This window comes from Micropterus salmoides, unplaced genomic scaffold (genome assembly GCF_014851395.1).
Source record: "Micropterus salmoides isolate LMB-PRFRI ecotype aquatic unplaced genomic scaffold, ASM1485139v1 Ms_hic_scaffold_22, whole genome shotgun sequence".
NCBI classification, from domain to species: Eukaryota; Metazoa; Chordata; class Actinopteri; order Centrarchiformes; family Centrarchidae; genus Micropterus; species Micropterus salmoides.
The window spans coordinates 2,297,116-2,323,823 of record NW_024041373.1 but is presented as its reverse complement, the minus strand read 5'-3'; the positions used below and the strand labels follow the sequence as shown (position 1 = coordinate 2,323,823).

At 41.0% G+C, this 26,708-nt stretch overlaps 1 protein-coding gene across 1 annotated transcript in view; it reads right to left on the bottom strand.

Moving 5' to 3' along the window:
- Positions 1 to 24,543, bottom strand: part of b3gat2 (beta-1,3-glucuronyltransferase 2 (glucuronosyltransferase S)) — a 56,110-nt gene extending 31,567 nt beyond the window's left edge. Inside the window, exon 1 of the mRNA XM_038737592.1 lies at positions 23,492 to 24,543. Within this exon, the coding sequence (XP_038593520.1) occupies positions 23,492 to 24,025 (534 nt within the window). The 5' untranslated portion in view covers positions 24,026 to 24,543. The remainder of the gene's footprint in view (positions 1 to 23,491) is intronic.
- Between the last annotated feature and the right edge of the window lie 2,165 nt (positions 24,544 to 26,708).

The following is a 26,708-nucleotide window of genomic DNA, read 5'->3' as shown; positions in this document are numbered from 1 at the left end:
ACGTCTAATTAGGTGTTACAGGATTTTGCCTCAAATTGATTCAAAAACTGTTTTTGGTGGTTTAGAACAAATCAGATTCACACTGGCTGCTGTTTTTCCGGTCTGAAAATCAAAAGCAAAGACCAATGACAACTCAGCGAGTTGTTTGAATCAGATGCAGGAAGGTTCATGCCATGATGCCAATAATCCACTGTATAGCCTTGTTAAAATGACACCTGCCTCAAACAAATGCTTGTTGAGCTTCTCCAGATTGCATTAAATGAGTAGGATGAAAACTGTGGGCTGGCAGTGCCAGGCTACATCAACAGCACATTTTACTGCTTACCCTCTTGTTGTCTTTATAGCTTTCATTTATCCATTATAACTGGACTGTGGCCAGGCGATGCAGCTATCTGTGTATAAAGTGAGTCTGTCTATCTAGGGTGGCAGTGTCATTAGACTCAAAAGCATACTCAGGCCCGTCCAGATCTTCTGGGTCTGAGGATAGAAGCACATTACAATGACAAGTTAATATTTGCTCCAGCACACAGAGGAAGCATTTGACAGACAGTAATGATCAGGGGGTGTCCAAGTTCAGTGTCAGTTTAATCAAGCACAACCTTTTAGCAACATGATATCATAATATAAGTTATATTAAACCATCTTTGTAGACAGTTTTGATCTGATGTCAGAAAGATACTGTGTTGAGGTCCTGATTCAAGTAGCAGCCGACTACAGATGTCTCAATTTTCATTTTCAACATTGGTGCAGGCCGTCTTATCAACCACAGCTCAATGTCAAAATGTTTCCTGGGAGCCAAACAAAGCCGTGGGGTGACAATGTTTCAGCAGATGGTGCATTATTCTGCTCGGTGGCGACTGCTTTAGCACATGCTGGTTTTCGTGCCACCATCTGTAGATTACTGCTGGCACAGGAAAAGTTTGCAACACAACTTTCTAGTGATACCTTTACTCAAACAGGGAAGGTTGGTTGGGCATACAGTACGTGATGTTATATAGCAATAATTTGCTGGCAGGTACAACAAAAAATATATCAAATAATGTGACAAGAACAGACACAAGATATGGGCTCAGTGGAAGCAGTCTACAGGAAGGTATGAGCAGATCATCAGGAAAAGTCTGAATTTTTAGGGGAGTTTAAGTCTTCTGATGCAGATTATTCCATGGGCCCGGTTTGGTATTAGTAAAAGCAGTCTGGTATGGGGTTTCTGAAGCGTCAACAAGTTCATTATCAGTGTATTCGATGTCAACCACAGTTCCAGAGCCACATAAAAGATGGCAGTTTTTCAGGGCTTTTTATAAAACTGAATACAAATCACATCTGCATGCAGTGACAAGTAATGTAATTATCTCCAATAATGAACCGAAGAGCTGAAAGGTAACAGTGGAGGCAGCCACATTTCTATAAATGTGAGCACTCCAGAACTGAGAGGAAAATTGCTTCAACAGTCCTCTTTTTACATCTCAGAGAAAAGCTGCTTTCAATTTTCTGTTGCAAGTTGTCTGCAAGATCTTTAAATGCACAGTACTATGCAAACATTGTGGGCAGGTGTGGGAAAAATCTTGTAAAATAAGAATGCTTTCAAAAATAAACAGGTTTATTGATTATATTTATCAATTAACAAATTACAAAGGTACACTTGCAGAGTAAGGGATCAGGGCTCTGTGGGGGTCATACCATCCCTTCCAGGACTCTTTGTTCTTCTTTACACTAAAGATAGTTCTTAGTGACTTCCGCTGTATGTTTGGGGTCATTGTCACTGATGGTATTGCATGATGAATCTGCCTGTACTTCTCAGCACTGAGGAGACCATTAATCCTGACCAAATCCCCAACTCCATTTGCAGAAATGCAGCCACCATGCTTCACTGTTGCCTAAAACTCCTTCTTGTACCGCTCTCCAGTCCTTCTGCGAACAACCTGCATTCTGCTACAGCCAAATATTCAACATTTTTTTCTTCAGTCCAGAGAACCTGCTGCCATTTTTCTGCACCCCTGTTCCCGTGTTTGCATACATAGTTAATTCGTGTGGCCTTGTTTCCATTTCGGAGGTATGGTTTTTTGGCCGCAACTCTCCCAAGAAGGCCACTTCTGACCAAACTTCTCTGGACAGTACATGGTGTACCAGGTCCCGCTTTTTTCTGCCAGTTCTGAGCTGATGGCACTGCTGGACATCTTCCGATTGCGAAGGGAAGTAAGCATGATGTGTCTTTCATGTGCTGCAGTCTACAGTCGTCAACGCTGCATCTTTCTTTGTGCTTCTTCAGAAGAGCTTAGACAGCACATCTGGAAACCTGTCTGCCTTGAAATGTCTGTCTAGGAGAGACCTTGCCAATGCAGCATAACTACCTTGTGTCTTGTTGCTGTGCTCAGTCTTGCCATGATGCATGACTTTTGACAGTAAACTGTCTTCAGCAGTCTCACCTTGTTAGCTGAGCTTGTTTGGCTGTTCCTCACCCAGTTGTATTCCTCCTACACAGCTGTCTCTGTTAATTATTGTGTTTCAACCTACACATTGAACTGATGATCAACAGCACCTGTTTTGTAGAATTGTTTAATCATACACCTGACGATTTGCCTACAAAATCGCTGACTTTGTGAATGTGAACCTAGAAGAATGGATGCTGTTTTAAAGGCATGGTGGTGGAGGGTGGTCACGCCAAATATTGATTTGATTTTATTTTTGAAAGCATTCTAATTTTACAGCAATTTTTCCACGCCTGCCTAAAACGTTTGCACAGCGCTGAACATTTCTCAGATGTCAGTTATTTATATTCTGTGACCCAGTCACAGTAGATATTATGCAAATGATTATCATCTACATCTCTGGATCTCCAGAACAGCATGAATGAAAAAGGAAACAATGGAAAGGTTAAGCATATATGTAATATGCTCTGCAATGACAGGTGTGGAAAATGTGAAATCTATTGCACAACATGTATGACTTCTTGACAGATTTCATATAGGGAGGTAAAGATTTGAATTTGCCTTTCAGAATTAAGCTGCTCTGAATAGGAACTTGTGAGGACTTGCGAGCAGTATTCCGACTTGGCAGCTCTGACTGCAGCTGTGCAGTCATTCCTTTAACGCCTAAATGCTAACCAGTGGGTTTGTTCCTCTGTTTCTGGCTGCTGTCCAAGTTTTCTTTACTGCCAATTCAGGATTAACCTTTCAACTCAGTGAATTTTTTATTCATTGATTTTACTATCAACTCGTGTTCGTTACTGCTAAAAAAAAATTTATCACTTATTCAAAACAGTTATTCCCACTTTGGGGTGTCATTGTTAGGGGATTTTAGACCTTTACTTTATAAAACAAAATGTTATTTAAGGTTTAGAGAATGAGCACACTCACCAACACTGCAACAATTTTGGGAAAGTATGGAGCTGAAGAAGAAAAATCAACACAACCTCCGATGTAATCCTCTGCTCAGAAAGGCCTCTATATTGGGAAATGTGTGTGAGTGTGAGTGTGAGCGTGTGTGTACATGCCTTTTAATGCTTATTTTTCTCTGGAAATCCATTTTTAAGGCAATGTACAAATAGTTGTTACAGTAGGAGGGGAAGCACACACCCTATCTTTTTAGGCTGGGATGCAGCTCTATGAAATCAATACAGCGTATTCATCACAGCACACAGCAACAAAATTATAAAGCTGTATAAAGAAAGGAACAACCACTTCTCTGAAAATGAGTAGATAAAAAGGAGTTATTGTTCACAGAAATTTCCTTCCAGGATGAATAGTAAGTAACTCCTGATCTCAGTCTTGCATTGTGTCACTACGGAGCTGGATCAAGGTGTCAGAGAGGCTATGAGTCCTGCATGTAATGTAGTAATCCTGCCCATATCTGAGAACACAAACAACTCTCTCAAAAAGCCCGAAACCACAGAGCTCCCCCTTATGATCAGGTTTGTCATCAAGAACAAACTCTGCGGCTTCCCCACAGGGACTCAGCTGGGGAAGGAAAAATAGTGAAGGCCGCTGTGAGAGCGCAGAGTGGGATTTTCTGGAGCCAAAGGATTTGTTCTAGTCCTGAAGTGCTCCACAAGGAATAAAGCTCTCCTTGGGGTGTAAAAGCTCGACAAATTCTGTGGGTCCACACATTCAGTCTCCTCTTCATTGTCTGCTACACATTTTAAATCTCACGTGTCTTCATTGGTGTCTGGTGCAAGAAAAAATCCTTTCCTTTTTGGACATTAGGTTTGGGCGGTAACAAAGTAGACTCTCCTCTATCTAATAAACTGATACTGAAATGCTGTATTGAGCTGATGTATTGTAGTGTAGGGCCCTCAGCGTATGTGGGCGACAATGTATGAAACTGCCTGACATCATCTGCAACACAATAACCCCTCACACCACTCACACACGGGAGCTTTAGTTGCAGCCTTTATTTGCTCAAAAACTGTAATATTTACTGTAGGATTGGGCTGATAGATGTCATCACCCATGACTGACAGACATCACAATGTTGAGCCGGCATCGTGATTGTACCCGACTCCCAAAATTAAATCATATTTTATCGCACTACACAGCCTATTGAATGCATATTTCTGAAGTGGATTATATTTTTAAATACCAAACCATCGAAACCTACGTGGTACCAAATGACATCTGCACTCGTGTGTTCACTGTTGCTTTCCTGGTCCGTGCTTGTATAATATCCACTGTCTCCATGTCTTGTAACGTTATACCAGATAACATCTATCTCTGTTGCTCCTCTCCGCTGCATTCATCTGCTTCTAGCTCTCTTTTACTTGGCCACACTCTCACTACAATCACCAAAATGAACGACTCGTTGGCGACTGCAGGTGGTGGGACAACGCTCCAGGACTAGTAAACAAGAAAAATGTCTCTGCCTCTGTTTGGGAGTACTTTGGTTTTAGTCCCAGAGATGGTGAGCCACCCAACATGGGCGAAGCTGTTCGCACATTCATCTCCATTCAGCCCACTGATCTTGGCTACTTTAAAAGGTATCTGCAGAGGCAACATCTCAGGCAAGAATTTATGGAAGCTGGCATTTATTCCCTATCTGTTCATTATTTTATGGGTCATAAGTATTTAAACACTGGCACTGTATAACACATATAAGCCCCACAACTCTCTCTACATGGACAACTGGCATGCACATGACGGAGAAGAGAGCGCTGTGTTTGTACTTAGCTTTTGTACTCATGATGTGTGCGTCAGGTAACGTTAAATGACTTGCCCAAGGACATTCAGTTAACTTTGTGGTTCACCAAGACATGTTATTTTAGTGATCTTAGATATAGCAGCAGGAGAGCTGTGAGTATCGCTGTCTGGAGTTGTGTTGTTGTTCGCTCTATATGAAGGTATTTGTCATGTTATTGGATTTCTCCAGAATCGCATACCCTCTTGTTAAGGGCAACGCTAACCTGCACATCAGCAGCAGGCACTTCAGCCTTGTCTCAAGTCTTCCACCTAAATTCTTTTGTGAGATTTCACCTAATGTACATATAAAGTCAAGTAAGTTTTATTTATGTAGTCCAAAATCAGGGAGACAATGCGAAAACCCCCATACATCCTGGCTAAAAACTACAAAACTGTTCTGCATACATACATCACTTTCAATCCTTAGACCCTCAAAAGACATTTTGCATCACAGGAAAATCACTAGTGAATCAAATTTAATTAACAATGGCTCAATGCCATCAAGTGTCCCAGTAAGCCTTGCCATTGGGCCAGCATGCACAATAGCAGGGCCTAGGAAATAAAAATCACAACCAGAATCAGATTTACTGCCAAATGGTTTTACACAAACAAGTAATTTGCTTTGGTATTCTGCTGCATAACAATAAACATATTAGGTAGAAAATATAAAAAAGACAAAGCAAATATTAAAAGTCAAGATTCATGAATATAAAATGTAAAAATGACAAAAACATATAACAAATATAAAACAATAAAGAATAAAGAATATGTACAATGTGGCTGTTCACATTGACATTACAGTTTGTGCAGGAATGTGTAAAATATTGACAGCGGATTTACATGTGCAAAATGCACAGTATGAGTATGCTGTACTGTAAAGGGGGAGGGAGTTGGGGGGGTATGAGAGTCTGTGTCAGCGTTGTTGATGAGGCCAGCTGCAAACGGAAAGAAGCTTTCTGTGGTCTGAGGTTTTGGTCCTGATGGACCGCAGCCTCCTGCCAGAGGGTTTGTGTCTGAAACAGTTTGTGTCCCAGGTGGGAGGATTCAGCCACTGGGTCCTGGAGGCGTACAGGTCCCGGAGGGATGGTAGACTGCAGCCAATCAGCTTCTCTAAATGGAATACAGTTGACTTTAGTGTTATCAATTACACCTGTGATTTTGCTGCTGTGCTGAACCAAAATGTCTGCTGTGAAAAAGGCCTATTTGGATAAGTTAAAATTCCAATCTGCAAACAAGCCTTTAAAGGGGGAAAGACAAGGCAGAGACAGGAAGAGTAACAGAGGAGAGGTCTTAAACTTGCAAGAGATGTTGTATATACAGTGTAGACATAGATAAGATTAAAATCACAATATGGGGAAACAGCATGATAGCATATTGTTTGGCTCAGAGAAGATGTCGAGTCACTTACAGGTGGTGTCAAGACATGCGTGGGTAAGACCTAGACCCCAAAACCTCTTCTGTGTCACTACTGTCTCCCAGTGTCTTCCATGATCACAAGTATATATGACAGCTACACTATGTTTGTCTCACCATCACCTGTCCTCAATGTTGGTGACAGAGAGACAGAGAGGGTATTCTACAAAAGTAATAAGGTGTCCTGGAAGAAGGAGTTTTCAACAGAGACTAATTTGTAAGCTAAGCTGTATACTGTCTGTCCATCCGGCCGTTATTCCACCTCAGCAGTAACCACAGCAGCAATGACACAGAAAAAAAAAAAAGTGCGCAGAACTGAAGAAATTTGAAAACATTCACATTCACATGGGCGTGACCATTTCCAGTTTAAATGGCCATTTTTAGTTCTGAAAGTGTCAGAAATTGATTCAGCATCCTCAATAACCCTGAAACCACCACTCTTGTCTAAATCGGCCAAGCAGTTTCTGAAATATTGTCCATTTATTTCATTATGCACCTTTATGCTAATTATGCTAATTCCCCAATAGGGGTGTAACAAATCGACGTAGCCGACAAAAATCGATAATTGAAATTCGTTGCCAACAAATGTATTAATCGATTCGTTTATGACATCATCGGGCCTTTGCAACACGAAGTGAAATGAACAGTGAAGTGAAATGAACAGTAAAGTTAATAAAACAACACAAGATCAGCGGTGATATTAACACCCAAAGTATGGGAGCATCTGACTCTTCACTCAGCCAAAAAGGTGGTGAACTGCAACATTTACAAAGCCACCTCTCCTGACCCGAGAGCTCGGCAGTTATGCCAGAGCATCGGAAGAGGAGGCACGTAACGTCGGCTCTCTGGATGATGAAGACTCGTCTTGGGCGAGCTAGTTATCTAGCTAGCTATCATAATGTTTAAAGTCGTGTTACTGTACGAGCTGTGAGGTTTTCTATAAAGTTTTCCTTGATCACTGAATTGTTAATGTCGTTGAGAGTAGCAAATAATAATTACACACAACGATCCTGTTCACTTTCCAGATCTGGGGACCAATACTATTCATAGCATAAAACTTTGGGGTACTTGGGGAACACAAACAGTGGTCTCCTGGGTGTAAGTTCTGTGCTTGACCCATCCATCCACCCCAGCCTCTTTCCTACACAGACTTTGGGACTCTTTATACTGCTTACCTGACTTCCTCCTTTGCTCCTGCCATAATTACTATGGCCACAAGAAACATAAAAATGGATCGCAATAATCTGCTTGCACAGAAAACCTATCGGCCTACGCCTGTATTTTTGGGGAAGACAGTCTGGCCAGTAGATACATTATGTACATGCTAGCTGGCAGTTCAAGGAGTTAAATATCTAAATAATCATTTAGATATAATTCAGCAGATGTAGAGCCAAGTTGCTTTGCAAGATACAAGTAAGATTCTATAATAAATAAACTCTATGTTTCGAGTCTTAAACAAGTTATTATCTATGTGTTGCTGGTGTGCACTTCCAAACGCACCCTTCCCTCCTTCTTGCACCCGACTGGCTTCTGAAATAATTATATCTATCAGCCGAAAATGAAGAGTGAATCCTGCCAACATTTAAATGTTTATTTTTCAGCCACACACATTTAAAAGGAACATTTTTGAGGTTTTAAAAGGAATTTAAGTAGTAACATAATTTATTGCCTATATGTCATCAGGTTGTAATGCCACATAAAAATTGAGGCATTCACCAACTTTCTCAGTTGCCTATAACAGCCTGTATGGGCCAACTGTTCTCTATGTGAAGGACTGGTCAGATTTCCTGTGAAAAGCAACTGTCTTACATAAGCTATGACGTTTATGTACGCAACATTACAGCAAATCCTGTGAAACACAGTGTGATTTTGTGTTTTAGCTGGTTTAAACTAGATAATGTGAGCTTGCCTGCAATGATATGTGTGATAACTTTCATCGACCACTTGATCAATACAACAAAATTCAAATAAGCCAGGGAACAAAGATGAAGAGAATAAACTGAGTGATGAATAACGTAAGTAGTGTAGGAGATGTAGCACAGGCACAGCCTGGAGGAGGAACTAGTCTAAATGACTGCATTAGTATAATATTAAATTAAAAGTATATTGTTAATTTAATAGTAAACTGTAAGTTTGATATTAATATATTCATTATGTTACTATATTTAATATAATTTCAGATAATAGTATATAACTTACCACTAGTATAATATTAATTCAAATTACAGCTGTTTCAGTTTGGGGTTGTTTTTTATTCATTAACTTTGTGCAAGAAAAATGCTCCAGGCTACATGATAATCTCCAACCTTGGTTTTGGGCAGGCTACTAACTTGTCAGTAATCACACCATTTATGCAGAACATTGAATTCAACATTTATAAAGTTTGTTGCAGCACATCAAACTTTTTTAAAAAGTTCCATCCAGGCTGTGATTGATCTGTTCACAAAAAGTGACATTGACGAAAGTATTGGCTTTATGAAAAGTTGAACGTGTTTCAATAAAAAGCATGTCATGCAGGTCATAGTTATCCAACAAAGGTTAAAGTCAAGGGCAACTGGACTTGGTTGAAGATGCTGGAGATTCTGACTGACTGGCAGGGAAACTCAGCTATTTAACCTCAGTGGGGTCGTTGGCCCGGGTCATCGATACCGCTGGTTCGTTAGTGTTCCTTGTTGCTGTGACGACAGTCGTTACAGTCGTTAAGACTACCTGTGGCCAAGACTGAACGACTATCGTTGGTATCTTCACCTGAGGCCAATAGGTTACGTTTGTTGAGTTTCCTGGGAAGTGATGAAAGGACAGCATTGTAAGTGGGTGATAAGTGGTGGCGTAGACCCCCTCCCCTGTTCAATGACGGCTTCTCCACCCTGGTGTAGATGGCTTCCTTGACACCTCTTTCAAACCATCCATCTTCACTGTCTAAAATGTGCACCTGGTGGTCCTCAAACGAGTGTCCTCTGTCCTTCAGATGTAAGTAGACAGCAGAGTCTTGACCTGAGGAGTTGGCCCTTCTGTGTTGAGCCATGCGTTTGTGTAGTGGTTGTTTAGTCTCCCCAATATACAGGTCTGTGCATTCCTCACTGCATTGGACCGCATACACTAGATTGCTTTTCTTGTGTTTGGGTGTGCGGTCTTTGGGGTGTACCAGCATCTGTCTTAGTGTGTTCTTGGGTTTAAAAAACACAGGGATGTTATGTTTGTTGAAAATCCTCCTGAGTTTCTCTGATACTCCAGACACGTATGGAATCACAATGTTGTTGCGTTTGACCTTCTTTTCCTCCTCCCCTGTAGTTTTGTTCTTCTTGGATCTTGTGGCTGTTTTCACAAAGGTCCATTTAGGGTATCCACAGGATGTAAGTGCCCCCTTCAGGTGGTTCTGTTCCTTCTCTCTGGCTTGGGTGCTTGTTGGTATGTTTTCCGCTCTGTGGTGCAGTGTTCTCATGACCCCTAGCTTGTGCTCCACTGCTGTCATTGAACAGAGGAGGGGATCTACGCCACCACTTATCCCCCACTTACAATGCTGTCCTTTTATCTCTTCCCAGGAAACTCAACAAACGTAACCTCTTGGCCTCAGGTGAAGATACCAAAGATGGTCGATCAGTCTTGGCCACCGGTAGTCCTAACGACGATAACGACTGTCGTTACAACAACCAGGAACACAGCGGTATCGACGACCCTGGCAAAAGACCCCACTGAGGTTAAATAGCTGAGTTTCCCTGCCAGTCAGTCAGAACTGAAGAAGTCCTTTGGATGAGGGACGAAACGTCTTCCAGCATCTTCAACCAAGTCCAGTTGCCCTTGATTTTAATCTTCGATGGATAGCCAGCTAATGTTATTAGCTAACGCTATTTTTTGGAGTGTTTAAGAGTGAAATAGGGGCACGGTAGATCCCTGCGCCTAACGTTACAGAGACGAATCACACAGTTGCTGCTCACTGCCTGTCTGGTATTTTTGGCTATGCATTATAAATAAATACGTTCACCTACACTTTTAGCAAACAAACTCTTTAGACAAACAGGATTTTCACATTGAAAAAAAAATCTTCAAAATTTAATACCTTGTTAAATGGCGATTAAGACTTTTTAATACTTTTTAATGGCCTTAATTTTCGCCAAATTGATTTATTACCTTTTAAGACTTTTTAAGACCCTGCAGACACCCTGGGGGGGATAAAGTCAGATTTTGCGGAGTCTAAAGTCACCAAAGTCTTAGTCATGTGAGTCTGCAATCAGGGCTGCAATCCAGTACACCTGTCCAGGGTGAATTGGATTACATCCATATGTGACAAATGTTTTGGATATGACTGCTGAAGTGAAAGCCAAAGAAGGGAATGATTCCAGGAAGATGTTTTTATTCTTCTACCTGTTCTGATAAAACCTAATGATAACACAAGCTTTCTGCCCTCACTCTCATCACTTTCTTTTCTCCAATGAATACTGTACATCCGTTTAGGCAGTATATTTGAAACCACAAGAGGACACTGTCATGCGTTACAAAAGCTCTTGTCTCATTATCAATATGGATATCTTCACCAGAGGGCAGACGCTGCACTGAAATAACAAATAATTCATCTTTGCCGCACATGAGAAATAATTTCAGATGAAGCTGTGTGCACGACAACCTGCAAAAGTCCTGACAAATTACAGAACTGGCAACTCAGTCGGTAAATTCATGCTATTTACAAGTAAACAAAAGAAAAGCTGGGGTTGAAAACTAGAGTGCTGAGAGGAATCACATTTCATCTGACTCGCAGCCAGGACTCTGTCTGGGAGCACTGAGGCTCAGTCGGTTAATCAACTCTGACTACCTTCCCTGCAAACAAATAGGTGAGAAGTGTGTGTACACACAAAGAGGCTCTTAATGATGGAGTATATGAAATCCATTATGGATGTTCCCGTATCCTGCCTCCTGCCCTAGAGAAAGAGGAGTCATTGTGTTGTTTGCTCACCGGGACGAGTGTTCGGGTGGCTGGGCCTGGTGTGATTTTAATCAAGCATATTTATATCTGTGTGTTATTAATATGCATGGCAGAGGCAAAGTGAGAATGGGAGGGAAGAAATGAGCACGGGGAAAATGAATGAATTAAATTAGAGATGCCGGGGACGGGCTATGAAACTGTGATGCAGTGGTGCATGGTTGAATGCTTTATGGGTGAATGTGAAAAAAAAGACATGAAGGTGCATGCATATTGGGTGCATGTATGAGTGGTTGATTGTGTATGCATGAGAGTGAAACTGAGTGATTTACGTGAGAATATCTACAAACCTGTAAATATCCATTAATGTCACAGTGTTTCCTTGCAACAGTGTTTCTAGCTGTCTGCATATAAGTACTGGGTGAATGGATAAACGGATAAACAAGAAATAGTTTCAACACCTTGTAAAATTAAGACTTGTTAGAAGCAGTCTCTTATAAAGGCATGTGTTCACTATTACGTTAGAAGTCCTGGCCACGGTGGACATTTTATAGGCACAGCCCAGGTAAGGCAACAGTAGACACTAGAGTGGAGATGTTGGTTTTGGTTGTGTAATATGCCTGGTGAGAATTGCATGCACCTTGCGGAAGGTAGATCTAACCTTCCTTTCTGCTGAGAAAAGAGGTGTATGCAAATCTCGGCAGGAAGCCTACATCATCTCTTTTGCATCTCTCTTGTCTCTTATGCATTCACCTCTTTAGGTCCTTTTCAGACACTTTGTTGTGCACATTGATCAAAAGCGGTTATCACCCCATATTTTTGCTGAATCTCAAGGAATCGTACTTCTTCTAAGTGTAATAAAATATTAACGACTCTAATCGTTCATAAAATATACACTTTGAGTCATTTATCACCACTGATGAAACCCACAAAGGATATTATAGCGTTTAAAAGCAGTAGGCTATTTGGAGGGGCATGCAATTCTTGGCAGGCATGCAAAATTCAGCATAACAGTGTTAATGGATCACAGGTGGAAAAAGACCAGTTCTGTGTCTTTTGGGCGACTTATAATACAAAGTGCTGATGGAGAAAGTAAGGGGAATAGACAGAGAGCAAGCTGGTGTGTTTACAGCGAGAGGTGTAGGGGTGTGTGCGTGTGTGTGTGTCTGAGTGTCGGGAGAAGAGAAGTCTGAGGCTGGTGTAAAGCAGGTAGATTTACAAGCAGTAATAATAAAACTGTCCGTGTGGATTAAAACATGCATTAACAGGGCTTTATAATGTGAAAAAATGGGAATTTTTTTTTTTGCGTGGGGGGTGGGGGGGGGGGTGTGTCACGATGTCGGCTCAACAATGCGATGTCTGTCAGCCACCTGAATAAACAGTACTTTTATTGGTTTACCAAGTTGACTACAATGGGGTCCAGTAGTACAGGCCAGTGTTTCCTATGCAGGACACACTATGAATCCTTATTTGTAAGAAAATATCATTGCCTAGCATAAACCATATCCAAGAAAAGTTGTGAAATTCAGTCTTTAAGAGGTTGTGAGTGGGTGGCGAGATCTTAGCAGAGATGTGACTGGACAATTAATGGCAGATCCAGGATAAGTTTTCCCTAACACATTGTTGATGAAGTTAATGTGGAGCTTTGACACTTCAAAATGCATATTTGGGAGGAGTTCGGAATTATTGATTGTACATTGTACAAAGGGCTAATTATCCATCCATCGTCAACCGCTTATCTTGCGTACAGGGTCACGAGGGCTAATTATCAAACGAGTAAAATCATTATCGTACACCAGGCAACACTGCCTCAGCTCCACATTAATGCCAAGACATGAAAATGATAGGGATGCACCGATATGCAAATTCTTGTCCGAAGCCAAAACCGAATATAATGAAAAAATTTGCAGAATAACTTTTCCATTTAGTTTGTCAATTTTATTTTTTTACCATTGCATAAATTAAATCGTCAAAATGTGCTTTTTACTCAGTGTTTCCCACAGGATTTGGAGAGACTATGGTGGGTGGGTCCGAGGCCCGGGAGGGTCCAGTAAAGTAAGTAACATGTGTCCATTTACTTTCAATGGACACATGTAATATGTTTTATACTTTCTGGGAATATAATCCAATTAATCTTATTTCCATGCTGTATAGACAACTTCCTGGTGGTCCAGCCTGCAGCCTGTGGACTCTGCCCCCCTCCCGCCATATCTAAATAAGGTAGAATGGCTGCGTGTCAGACAGTGACTCTTGACGTTTAAACTTCACTTGCTTCTAAACTGTAAAACTTTGACATTTAAAACTTCAGGATGTGTTAAAGTACTAACTAATCTTTCATGTGATCATGACCACGACACATGGAACAATAAACACAACTCGTCATTCAAGAAAAAAGATCGCTTGAGTGAATTTACTTTCCGTGACTGAACACAGCTTCTTTCGTATAACTCCGGGAAAGTGTGACGTATCCACCTGATTTTTCCTGGTTCTGTTAAGTACTGTGGACTATGTGCTGAGGTAATTTGGCATATCAGACTTGGGCTTGGGCTCTGAGAAAATCGCTGTGTTTCATTCGTCCCGCGTTTCAATCGTCCCAGCTCTCCCCTATGCAATTCACTATTTTATGCAAGATTAAAAGCCACCATAAAATATCCTTAAGGTAATCTTTTACAGTCTCAGTGTATTTTTATAGTAAAATTAACTATTTATAGATGTCATTTAACAACCATAATTAAATCTAAATGAATGTATCAAACTGGATTATTTTAATATTGTCTGTAAATTACATGCAGGCTGAGGTAATCTACTCACTGTTTCCAACTGTCCAGCATCCAGTACAGACAGGAAGTTGTTTTTATTTGATTTCAAATTGATCATTATGTGAGAAAATAATTTGTTTGAATTTCTGTCATTAATAAACATTTCATTTTCTTTTCTGTTACGATAAAAAGAGCAAGAGAGACAGAGAAATCCCTACAGACTCCCTGGCATGATGCTAACTGGCATGTCATTAACACAGTGTTGCTCACCTTCTTCACTGGGACAGGGAGGCTACAGTTATGGTGAGACTGGGGTGCTGCTGACTCATCTGTTGTTAGTCTGCTAAAAGGGGCAGGGACAATGATTTAATATGAATATTTTGCTAAATTTTTACCTGCACTGATTAGATGTTGATGAAATGTAGGCTAACACTAGTCTGCAGCTAGCTAGCTTATTTCACTGTGGACATTAAGCCAACAGGTTAACACCAGTCAGACTTTAGGCTACACACTTTTCTAGGTGAAAAAGTGGGTTACAGAATGACATCCTTTCCTTTGTCTTTTCTGTCTTTGCTTTTTTGAAAACCAGATTTCGTTTACTATGCATCATTCTGGTCACTGTATTTCTGGAGCATCTACTAACTGCAACTAAACATCCTCACTGATACAGTGCCCTAAGGCAGGACCAAACCATTTCATGTAGATCCGGGGGGGGGGGGGTGGTCGGTCAATATGGATGTTTACTTATTTGGTCAATGGGGATATTTAACGTCTATTGCCAAAAACAAAGAGATCATCATGTATTATTATATTTAAAATACTCAATGATGATGGTTTATATAAATATAATTTGATATTAGTTTTTACCTATTTTTTGGGATTGTCCTCATGTTACGTGCAGGGGCGTCGTATAGGGGGATACAACGCCCCTGCACGTAACATGAAAACTTCTTCAGGTAGGATTCTCAAACTGCAACACTTGTCTTTGTAAAGAGACAAACTGACAGGGTAAAGTCGCTAACCTGCCTGTCAGCTCGCTCTGGTCTGTTTCAGTGGATTTACCATAAAGGCCTGAATATGTGTGCACTCCAAATTTAGTTGCGGCTAGCTTAATCTCCTTCTCACAAACGAGTGACAGAAACATTCAAAGCGGGTCAGACTGTTTGTTGCCTTTTCTAAAAAGTCAGCCACAGATGGTCCGGATGTGCCAGGAGACAATTTAGTTAGATTTTTGCGTCTTTCTCAGACACTTTAAAATTCTTCCACACTGCCGACATGTCAACTTAATTGTTTGGTAAAATGTCTTTGGTCTTTTGACTTATTAGGCCGAACACAGAAAGTGGTTTTTTTTTGCTATTTTCAGCAGATTAATTTCGGTGGCCGAACATTCAGTGCATCCTTAGAAATTTATATTGTTGTCACCTCACTCTACACAAATTCACCAACGGAAAGGAAGGTTTGCAAGCCTATTGCAAACTCTGATGACAAAATAAGTCAATTTTATTTTAATAAAATAGGCTCAATAAATACCAGCTTCTACTTAACATAAATGTATCCCAGTCCCTGTAACACACAGTGGTGAACAAAGGAAAAAGGCAGAAGAGAGAAGAGAGAAAAAAAGGCAGTGGAAATAAGCAGAGAGCTGGTGCATAACACCTTTTTTGCAATTACACTGGCCCTTAAAAGCCTTCAACCTTTCCGTCACCTTCCTCTCTCCCCCAGCCTTTCCCTCCCTCCCATGGACAATTTCTCTCTGCGAGGTTCGTCTCCTTTCTGCTTCACTTGCCTGACATTACAACCCCCCACCCTTGCTTCTCCCACTACACTATGTAATTATGATAATTGCTCATAGGGGTTTGAGGAAATTGAATTTCCCATTTCGCTCTGGTTCCTTCATCCCAGCAGTTTCTCTTTATGCCACCCCCCAATCACCCAACGATTCTGTGCAGGCCTGGAGTCTGCTGCTTGGACACTTGATCAAATATATCCTTTATGTTTGCATGTGTGTCTTTGGCTTACTTCCTCCAAAAATAGAATGTCTTTTAGCCAATCCCCTAATACCAACTGACTCCCCATTTGGAGGCATAACATATGAGAAAAGAATATATTAATGAAAGTACAAGAATAATGAAAATCCAAATAAATTTCAAAAGTAGAATTCTCAAAGTATTTAAAAGAACAAATTCTTACATTGTTGAGCCCTCTGAATCAAAATGGAAAAGATCTTAGTTTGGTTTCAGAACAGCAGTGGATTTCCACTACTGATACACAATCTGAAATACCATCACATCATATCAGAACTCAAAAGTGAACACCAGACCCAGTTTGGCACCATTCAGGAAGGTGTCCCACAGTCACACTTCAGTACAGAGCATTTGCCTAAGTACCTGCTCCCTAAAATAGTCGCAGTGACTGCTGCGGAGCTCTCAGGGCCGGGGGAGTTCAATTATTAAAATAAGGTCTGACGAAAGTCTTGCCTTGCTGACAGGCTGCTGCAGCTGAATCAAACAGCTCTGCCATGCTGCCGTCAGCTATAAAAGCTTCCATCCCTAGAGTCAGCTTTTCAGGAATGGAGAGGGGAAAAAGCTTAATTTTCCTGATTGCTTGTTTCACATTTAGGTATGAATGTGTTCCTCCATTGCAAAACTGACCCGAAACAAGCAAGAGTTGGGGTCAAAATAATGCATTTACTGGTGAAATCTCTTGGATCAACCATTTATATATTACATGGGATATATACAGATACATTCTAAACTATGACCTTTTTCTAAAGTTGGTTAAATCAATAACACAGAGGCGACTGAGCCTTTGGTGTAGCTGTCCCTAACCTGTGGAACAGCTGGCCATTCCATATTAGAACTGCCCCCACTCTCAAACGTAGATCATAGTTTAAAACGTTTCTCTTGCCTTTGCCTTTTCCTTCGAGTTATTATTCCGAATTATCATTACATATCATATATTCTATGATCTACTGTGTATTCAAATTACTGTTATTGTTGTTTACCTTGTAAAGCACCTTGGTCAACCTTGGTTGTTTTAAAGAGGTGGTATTATGCTTTTTGGCTTTTTCCACAGAAAAAACAGCTCGTTTGTTGTCCAGCTGTTTCCCTTTCATCCCTGTGACGTCACAGGGATGAAAGCAAATAGCACCTCATATAACGCTCGCCAAGTGGCTACTCCGACACGGCCTCAAAAATACTAGTGGAAAAACAGTGAGCTGCAGCACACAGCTCTCCTCTCTCTTCCAAACACTAGCTACCCTCCAGGCAGTCAGTGGACATAAAGTTGTTCCTGTGATGTAGAGACAGAGCTCAGTTAAAACTTGGATTAAAGATACTTTTGTTACAGATTAATAATTCACCACTCTGAAACTCTTGCTCCAGTCCATGTTGCCAAGCTGGTCGGCAACATGTACAGTTGAACCCGAAGCTGTTTACCAGCTTCTCACTGACCCGTCCTTCTCTGCTTCTGATTGGCTAGTAGTCCTTAACTAGGAACTGCACATGTTTATTTATTCATTTGTTCATTTAGAGACAAGATGTATCACTAAATAGCTAAAACGAAGCCTTCAACAAAGGGTGAAAAGAGGAGCTGCAGCAATGTGCAGTATGAAAAAAAATATGGTGTTTTTTGAAAATGAAACCATGTAAACCTGCTCTGGTACAACCCCTAAATAAGATTTTGAACCTGAAAATGAGCAGAATACCACCTCTTGTGTGATATAAATAAAGTTGACACTGAAACTGACATAACACCATTTTTCCTAAATATTGTAAATATTCACAAATAAAAATATTTGTCTGTCAATCAAGATACCAGAACCAAGAACCATTTATGTGAGTAGCTGATTGCTCATTAAGCAAAGCAACAGAAAATTTTAATTACCTTGACAAAGCATTTTTCATGAATATATTGATGGATGTTACCCATACAGAAGGTTTTGGTAATAACATTGCTGATCTTTGGGTTTAATTAAAACCTCTCACAATACAGATAACACTTAAGACTTAACCACACTTTCATTTACACTTAGCCACATACATGCATCTCTGTTGGCAAAAACACAAATGTGGTCGGTCAGACATGTCAGACACAGTCAGTGGATATTTTTCCACAGACTCCTCACTGGCATACTTACATCCCATGAGGAGTAAAGATTACATATTTCTCTGAGAGATACAGATGCAATTTATACCTGTCTCGAAAGCATCTCAGACCACCTCCATAGGTGATTTGAGCAATCCAGTTTGAATCTGTCTTGAATGCCTCTTGGTTTCATTTATGCTTAACTTTTTTTAAGATCAAATCTACCCAACACACATGAAGTGGGTAAGGGTAAATGGGGTCTTACTGCTCATATTTCTTGCCATATTTTGTGATTTTTTTCACAAATGAACTTGGTTGTTACGTTATCACTACCAGTAGGAATCATAACAAACTACAAGAATAACAACCAAGTTATAATAAACTGACATTGTGCATTAGGTGCTATTTACAAATTTGTATCTCACAATATAGTATCACAATCCCTTGATCTGTGAAAAGCAGGAGTCTGCATTGAGCATCAGAGAACTATTGATGTTACTGGACTGCCGAAGTAAAATATTATCCCTCACTTGAGAAATCCTTCTACTGTGCTATGGGAACACTACAACAATTCCCTTATTCTGGGGGCAATCAAGGTGTAAGTGCATGGGCGGCATTAAATGAGAAGTCTTGTGTTTTCTGACACCCTATTGACTGCTAAGAGGCGACTCAGCTGGAACGCGTGCATAATAAACCGTGCCACAATGAGAGCTGGCTAATGTACGGAAACAGAGAATGCACCCTTTAACTTTTGTCTTAATGCTAAATGCCTTTCCAGCTGACGTTTCACTCTGACTCTGCTGCCAGAGAGGAAGCAGCGAGCAGCGAGGCCTGTTAAACATTTGCTACATATGTTTTTTTCATAAGGGGGGGATTTTGCTCATTGCTCTGCAGTAATTTGTAGCCCGCTCTTGGAGATAAACAGCCTGGGTAGCTACTTTTATGTAATCAACAACCCAGAGTCAGAAGCATGAGGCTGATTTTGCCCCAGCTGGAGTTCCGAATTTGATAATTGGGCAACTGCAGGTCAGAAATGCCTTAGCTTTTGCTCTACAATAGCTAACGGAATGGTAAAATTGGTTTAAATAAAATTCCTTGAATACTTGTTGCAGAGGTTAAGGCGCAACAATATATTGCAGTACTTGTTGAAGCACTGTACTGATGATTTTAGACACTAAGTAGTTATAACATGCTCAGGGACCACGGATGAAAATGAGCTATTTAGCTAACTCCGGATCGTTTACGTTGAAGTCTAACTAGGATGTTGATTCATGTGTATTGGCCCTGGTAAATAAAGAATCATACAATGGAAAACTATATTTACTTTCGATTATAGAGTTTACTCAGACTATCAGTGTATAATGTATAGAGTTGGGTTTTAAAAAATCTATGTTAATATAGTACATTACTCACATGCTTTATGTGTACTGAAAGAGGTATTGGTCGCTGTGGTCTCTTTACTGACCGTGAAACAAGATGCCTTCATTTGAGTTAGACAGATCAAGCTGAGATCTTCCAATGTCACAATATTTTTTAGTACAATTCTGTGCTCCACAAATAATGTTGGAGGAATGTAGGTTTTTTACCAGAACACAACACATCTCAGTGTTTCAGCTCCCATTGTTTTGGGGGAGTGGCCCGCCCCCTAAAAATGACCCCCCCCAACTTCCCCCTGGAAGAATGACAGGCTACAGTGGACAGGGGAAATAAAATAGGACAAGGACTCTGGGTTTTGTTATGAGGGTTTTGCTTTATTGCCAGTATGGAAACCCACAACTCCTGCCATGTAAATATGGCAGTATTGTATTAAGACGGGCTTGAGAAAATCCAAATTTATCCTTTAATGCCTATTTTTACAAAACCACTGCTGGCATCACATGAAAAACTCACAACGGATTACTATAAGAAATATTATTCCAAAAGGTCAGAGTAAAATAATATTTTAGTTGCAAAAATGTTAACTTCCTGAAATGACATAAGGTTTATTATATGAAGCTGCCACACACTATAAGCATAGTTTCTGCCATCAGTCTAAAGCCTGCAGACGGTTTCTGCAGGTTATTACTGCTGTATGACAGCCTATTATCTCTCTATGACAGGCCATTACCTGCACAGAGGAGCTGGGTAATGAAATAGGCGGGAGGACAGAGAAAAGACAGTGTGCTATCAACAAATCAAACAGATGCTCTTAACACTGAGCTGCAGGCACATAATCTAACACTGAGACTATGTGTCAGGGTAGACTCAGCTACAGTACACCGGGTTCACAATACAGAGGATTTTTACCCAAGTGTTGCATTCGGGGATGCAATTTAGGGACAAGCAAGAGCAAGCATGTGATGCTAACGAAAGCGGAATTTTGATTGATCAGAGAGACCTTTGGGGCATTTGTCTGTAACTTTAGCTTAGCATGACGGACAGAGCAACAGTCCAGACTGTCCTCAGCTCGTTGTTTTTGTTAGATCCATTAGAGCTAAAACGTTTAATTGATGAATCGATTAGTAGGAAAGTATTCTGCAACTACTGCAATAATTGATCAATCATTTAATTGTTTCCAGTTTCTAAAATTTGAGGATTTTTTTTTACATGTTTTATATAATTGTTAAGTGACTGTTATTGGGTTTTGGACCTCTGGCTGGACAAAGGAAATTGTGATGGACATTTCTTGATATTTCCCGACAGTTTGTAAATGAAACAATTGATCGAGGGAAAAAAATTGTCCGATCAATCGATAGTTCGACATGCATGTTTTCATTCATCAAGCTTTGTTCTCACGCGTCCAAACAAAACCAGGAGAAGGAGAAGAAAAGCTACAGAGCTCAAAGAAATTGCAACAAACAGACCTTCAGTTTTCCCTGCTATTTGAAGAACAGATTTTAGGTGTAAGCGGAGATTGCTTTCAAAATTGAAGAAAAAGCCTTCTGAAATCAACATGTTGTAACCATTTGCAAAGGGTCAATATAATGCTCAGGTTAAGGAGCGCACAGCATTTTGAAATAGGTTAATAATCATCTGAGATAACCACATCAAAGCTTACCAGTCACCAAGTCATTCACCCTGAAGTAAAGTTTATATATAGTGTAATGTTACAATCAGGTAAATTACAGTATGTTACTTTGGTTTTTGCTATATTATTCAGTGCAGAGTTATCAACTAATTTGTGTTTTGCATTCTGAACATTTTATTATTGGGGCAAATTACAGCAATTTCAGGTTTGGGACCAGCTATCTTTGAATGGCAGTAATCAGAGCGAGCAATCAGAAATCAGAGAAGCATTCTTTCAGAGCGTTTGTGTATTTATGAGAATGAGAGGATTGTTTAGTTGCTTCTGCCTCTGCTATTGGCTCGTCTTTCTTTGTTTCCTAGATGTTTAGAGAGAGCATGGTGTATTGGAGGACGGCTGTGTGTCTGGAATGTAAGGGACAACTGATCATTAACAGTGATGTGAAAACTTGAGTTAGGGATCAGTTTGCCGATATAATACATCGATACTGGAAAAATAAAAAACTATTGTTTAATACAATTCAAAAAGACCAGTATTGCTATCAAGCCCTAACAATCTCACCCTCGTATGGACTCACACACAGACAGCGAGCCAGAGCAAACAAAAATAATCACACACAGTCGTGCTTATTAATTCGGTGCTGGTGAGTGGCTCTGTAGAAAATTGGACAGCGATGGTGGTGCGATAAAGATTTGAATGAACTGGCAACCCTGGTGCATCCAAACACCCCGAGCACCAGCACCGCCACGGAGCATCCGTCTCTCTCATCTCTCGTTCTGTCAGTCAGCACTTCTGACTCTTCATCTGTTTTTTTCTCTCACTCACTTTAGCCTTCTCTCGACTCCCGCTCTCTCTGTGAACATTACTCCTTCAATACCATCTGTAGTTCAATCCGTTTCTCTACCAGAATACATTGGTTTAACAACGGCCTCTCACTTGAAACGAGCGGCTCTCAAAACGGGGTTCTTGGAACCTCCCCAGGGTTTTTTAGTAAGGTTCCAGTGGGATCCCATTAACGTGAAGAACCAGTGAGTTTGAACGTTGGAATTCCAGTGATCCCATTTGGGGAACGCCTGACAAAGACAATTCCTGTGTTAGAGCCGGGCACAAACAAAAAGGTGCTCAAACAGTACATGCATAACTCTATTTGTGTGGGGGGATTTCTCTGAGATTTATCAAGGCTGTCACTACAGTCGGTAGTTACTTTACAGGTCAAGATTCTACATACCACACATATGATCAGCAATTAAGATATGATTCAGTACTGTTAAACAACAGTATGTAAAGTAGTCAAAATAACCTCCATGTACGCCAGCTCCATTACAATGCTGTTGACATGTTAATGCATCAACATTAATAATTATCTAGAGATATAATAATATGAATCTGAAAGGGGTCATCCGGGCATAATGAGCACTTTTGACAGCTACTTCAAAGCCTATGTAACCTTTGCTGAAAGGCAGTAGCTCTACTGTGGCCACAGGTGGCAATTATAAAACAATGGTAAATGCTAAAATGTAGTGTAACAGCAGTGGAAGTACAGACGAGTCATAAAGACAGAGAACTGCCTCAGTGAAATCAGTAACACAACAATATAAAGGTTTGCTAACATTAGCTAACATTATACACCACAAGCTATCTGAAGGGGTGTGTTTGATATGAGGTTGACTTTTAATTTGTAAAATAAAGTAGGCCTATGTGCTATTTCCTCTTTCAGAAGTGACATTGTGTAGCCTAAAGGTTGCTGACAACAGGCCTGGCCTACTTTTTATTTTACATTTTGCAAGGAACTTTTGAATGTAACTTTTAGGTGTAGCCGAATGGAGTATTGTTTACCTTAATACTATTTCTAAGGTAAGGTTTTGAGTACTTTTCCACTAGTGCTATTGTCTTGGTTTTAAAGGGTAGCCTATTCAAATGAAATCAGCCAGTAGCAATGCAGTGAAACTCCGTGGTTATGTTTCCACCTCATAGTTTTCAAATTAAAACACTTCAGACAGCATATTTCTCCGTGAAAACTTTAAGTATTACTGTAAGGCTACAGTTCAGACTGAATAGTCGGCCAGTTCCACCCATGATGCTCTTGGTCAGGGGAACTGAGGAGCATACAGTAATAACACAGCTGACGTGTTAAATATAGGGTTACCTCTTCAAACAGCTCCAGGCTGTAGGTGTTGTCGTCATCCGCAAAGAAAACCACCCCGGCGTCCCGTGTGCTCCGGTGCTGCCGGAGCCACGCGAGAGCCACATTCCTCTGTTCGGTGGCGCGTGGCATCCCGGCGCGCTTGAACCTGCGGGGAGTGAACACATGCAGGTGCGTGTACGGCACGCCGCACCGGGCCAGGAAGCGCGCCACCAGCTCAGTGCGCGCCGTCGAGTCCTCCACTACGATCCAGTGGAGCCGGGGCACCTGGCGGAAGGCGTGGGCCAGACGGGTCAGCTCCGCTTTCTGCACCGGACGAGTGTAAGTGGGAGTGATGGCGTAGATAACCGGCAGGGCGGTCTGGTTCTGGGTGCCACCTGCCCCTGGTGCGCCGGTCCGGGCCGCCCGCTGCGCCCTGCCGTTCCGACCGGCTGCTGGAGCCCGGATCGTTCTTTTACTGTCGATATCGATCATAATGATGACAATAAGGACCCAGGGCAGCAGGATGAAGAAGCGGCTGAAAAACACTGATTTCATGGCGAGGCTGAAGTTACCGTGCCCTCTCTTTCACTCACTCCATCACAAACAGAAAAGCACCGACTGGAACTCCAAGAACCCCTTCCTTTAAATCCTGAGATTTTATTCTTCACAACAAAACAACAAAAACAGGCATCCTGAGTCAATTTCAAACTATGTTAGGCACAAAACCTTCCGCTGCGTTCCCACGTCCCGGCGGGACCCTTTCCCCGGAGTCCCCTTCTCTCCTCTAGGATGGGACTTGAGTGCTTCTTCGTCGTCCTAACCTCCTCCAGCACACTCTCAGACGAGTTTAGTTAAATTCCCATGTCCTGTCGTCCTCCAGTGCGTGTTTCCAGAGGAGAAAAACAAGCCGGAGCGGTCCTCCCTGCAGCGGGCGGTGATAACCCACCGATGTGCGCCGCCGAGGAGCATCACTTGGCGAGGACGGAGCGCTGCTCGGAGTCTGAGTATAATAAGGCAGGAGGGGAGGAGCAGGTGCACAGCAGAGGAGGGGAGACGGGATACAGGAGAGAACCTGGGGAGAGAGAGAGCGCGCCGGGGGGTGGGTGAGTGGGTGGGTGGCTGGGGGGGGGGGACTGGAGAAAGGCCTTGTTATGTTGTGAGCATCACTGTCCGCTGAGAATACACCCAGCTGATAGAGAGTCATAGTGACAGAGAGAGAGAGCGAGAGAGAGCAGTCTGTGTTGCTCCTGCTGTGTTTGTCAAGAATACATTAGGAATTTCAACTGAAAAAATATGAGGACTCCAGGGACATGGATACCTCCTGGAGTCCAGAAGAGAGTTCCAAGGGTCCCTAATAATACCAGAAAAAAAATAATTTAAAAAATAGGTTTATTGCAAACATGCTTTTCATTCTCACCACCCTTATTTATTTATCCATATACAGTGTTATTCCAAACTCAAGACAACTCTCAAAAGAAAAATGGCAGGACAGAATGATAATAAATAGGTCATAATATGTAGGCTATCCTGGGTGACATTATATACCATGGGCCACAGGTCACAGTTTCAGAAATGTTTCATTTTTAAAAGAATTTTAACTGGCAAATATTTTGATTGCTAAAAGGTGACTACACTTTTGAGCAAAAATTCCAAACCCTCCAGCTTCATAATTGTTTTATGGAGGATTTGTTACTTCTCTATGCCTCGTGTGATAGTAAATTTGAGGATGTCGGCTTAGGCATAGCATAGACATGGCATGGGCTGCATACTTTGTTTCAGGACACAGAAACATGTTACATGCTATACAATTGTCATAGAGACAGATTCCAACATTTTAGACCAGTGAACATTAACAGATAGAGCCGCATATAGATGGAAGTGAATATAGAAAATTGTTACAAAAGTTTCACCGTGTTACAGGATCCCACAAAAACATAAAAATGATCATCCACCTTTGTGTAACTCCAGAACCTCACTGGGGACATCCCTTCCCCCGGTAATCACTTAATAAGATGCAGTTGGCTTTAGAAAGTTCAATTAAAGTTCAAAGGGCCATATTCCACTCTTGACCAAAATATAAATCAAATAATTGATTAATGATTGTGAATTGTAGCCCTATACTTTAGACTGATCTAAAGACAGATCCATCTAAAGCAGGGCTGCAACTAACAATATAAAGATAGATTAATCTATACCTTTATTATAAATTGTTATTATTAGTCATTATTGTCTTTACTGCACTCACAGTTCAAGGGGGGTGACATGCAACATATGTTCTGAGCAATACTTAACCAGGGATTTGTGGTTAAACGGTATGGCCCCTAAACCTAAAGGCTGCCAGGACGCCCCAATGCTGTCATAATTTAAATATAAATTGAACTGAAACAATGAAAACTTAGAAATGAAAATTTATATTGATTAACCATTTTAAGAAATGCATTTAAAAAAAGAGAAATAAACTGCTGCTTTCAGCCTCTCAAATGTGAAGATTCTTGGTTTTATATGACAGTAAACTTAATGTCTTTTTGAGTTGTTGTTTGGACAAAACAAACTCTTGAAGACTTCACCTTGGGCTCCAGGAACTTGTGATGGGCATTTTTCACTATTTTCTGACATTTCATAGATCAAATAAATGTGATTCCTTTTAACAAAGCTGGCATGACTCAGTGTTGTATTTCTTCAACTAGGCTGTAGACCCCTAGGACACTGATAGAGTTCTATATTTTTTAAAATGAAGGAAACGTGGTGACATGATACTTTCCATATTGCTTAATTAACTCACAACTTAAAAATGCATAATGCCAGGATGATAAACATGATAACAGCCTGCCCAGGCACAACAGTTGCTCATTTTTTTTCAAATAGTGTGTCAACATGTAAAATTCACCCAACTACCCCCTTTCCTCCCATCATAATTACGACTACAGCCGCTATAGAGGGCTTTGTCACTGGAACATAAACATTCGTCCTCATGATCACCTAATCTGACACAGTGGCCACCCAGAAAGGCTAATAAATTGTGAAAACCTATCTGACCACCCTATCTGAACGCAGGCCAAAAGGTCATATCTACCATAGCTGACTTCTCAGTTAGGATTCCTCTGAACAGAATCGGATCAAACATGGGTCAGTGGTCTATTGCAGATCCATTTACGGGTCCTTGAAATAAAGGCGCGCCAGAGCCCCTGGCTTACTGGTGTTCTCCACTTCAGCCGAGAAGCTAATCATTGATGGTTAA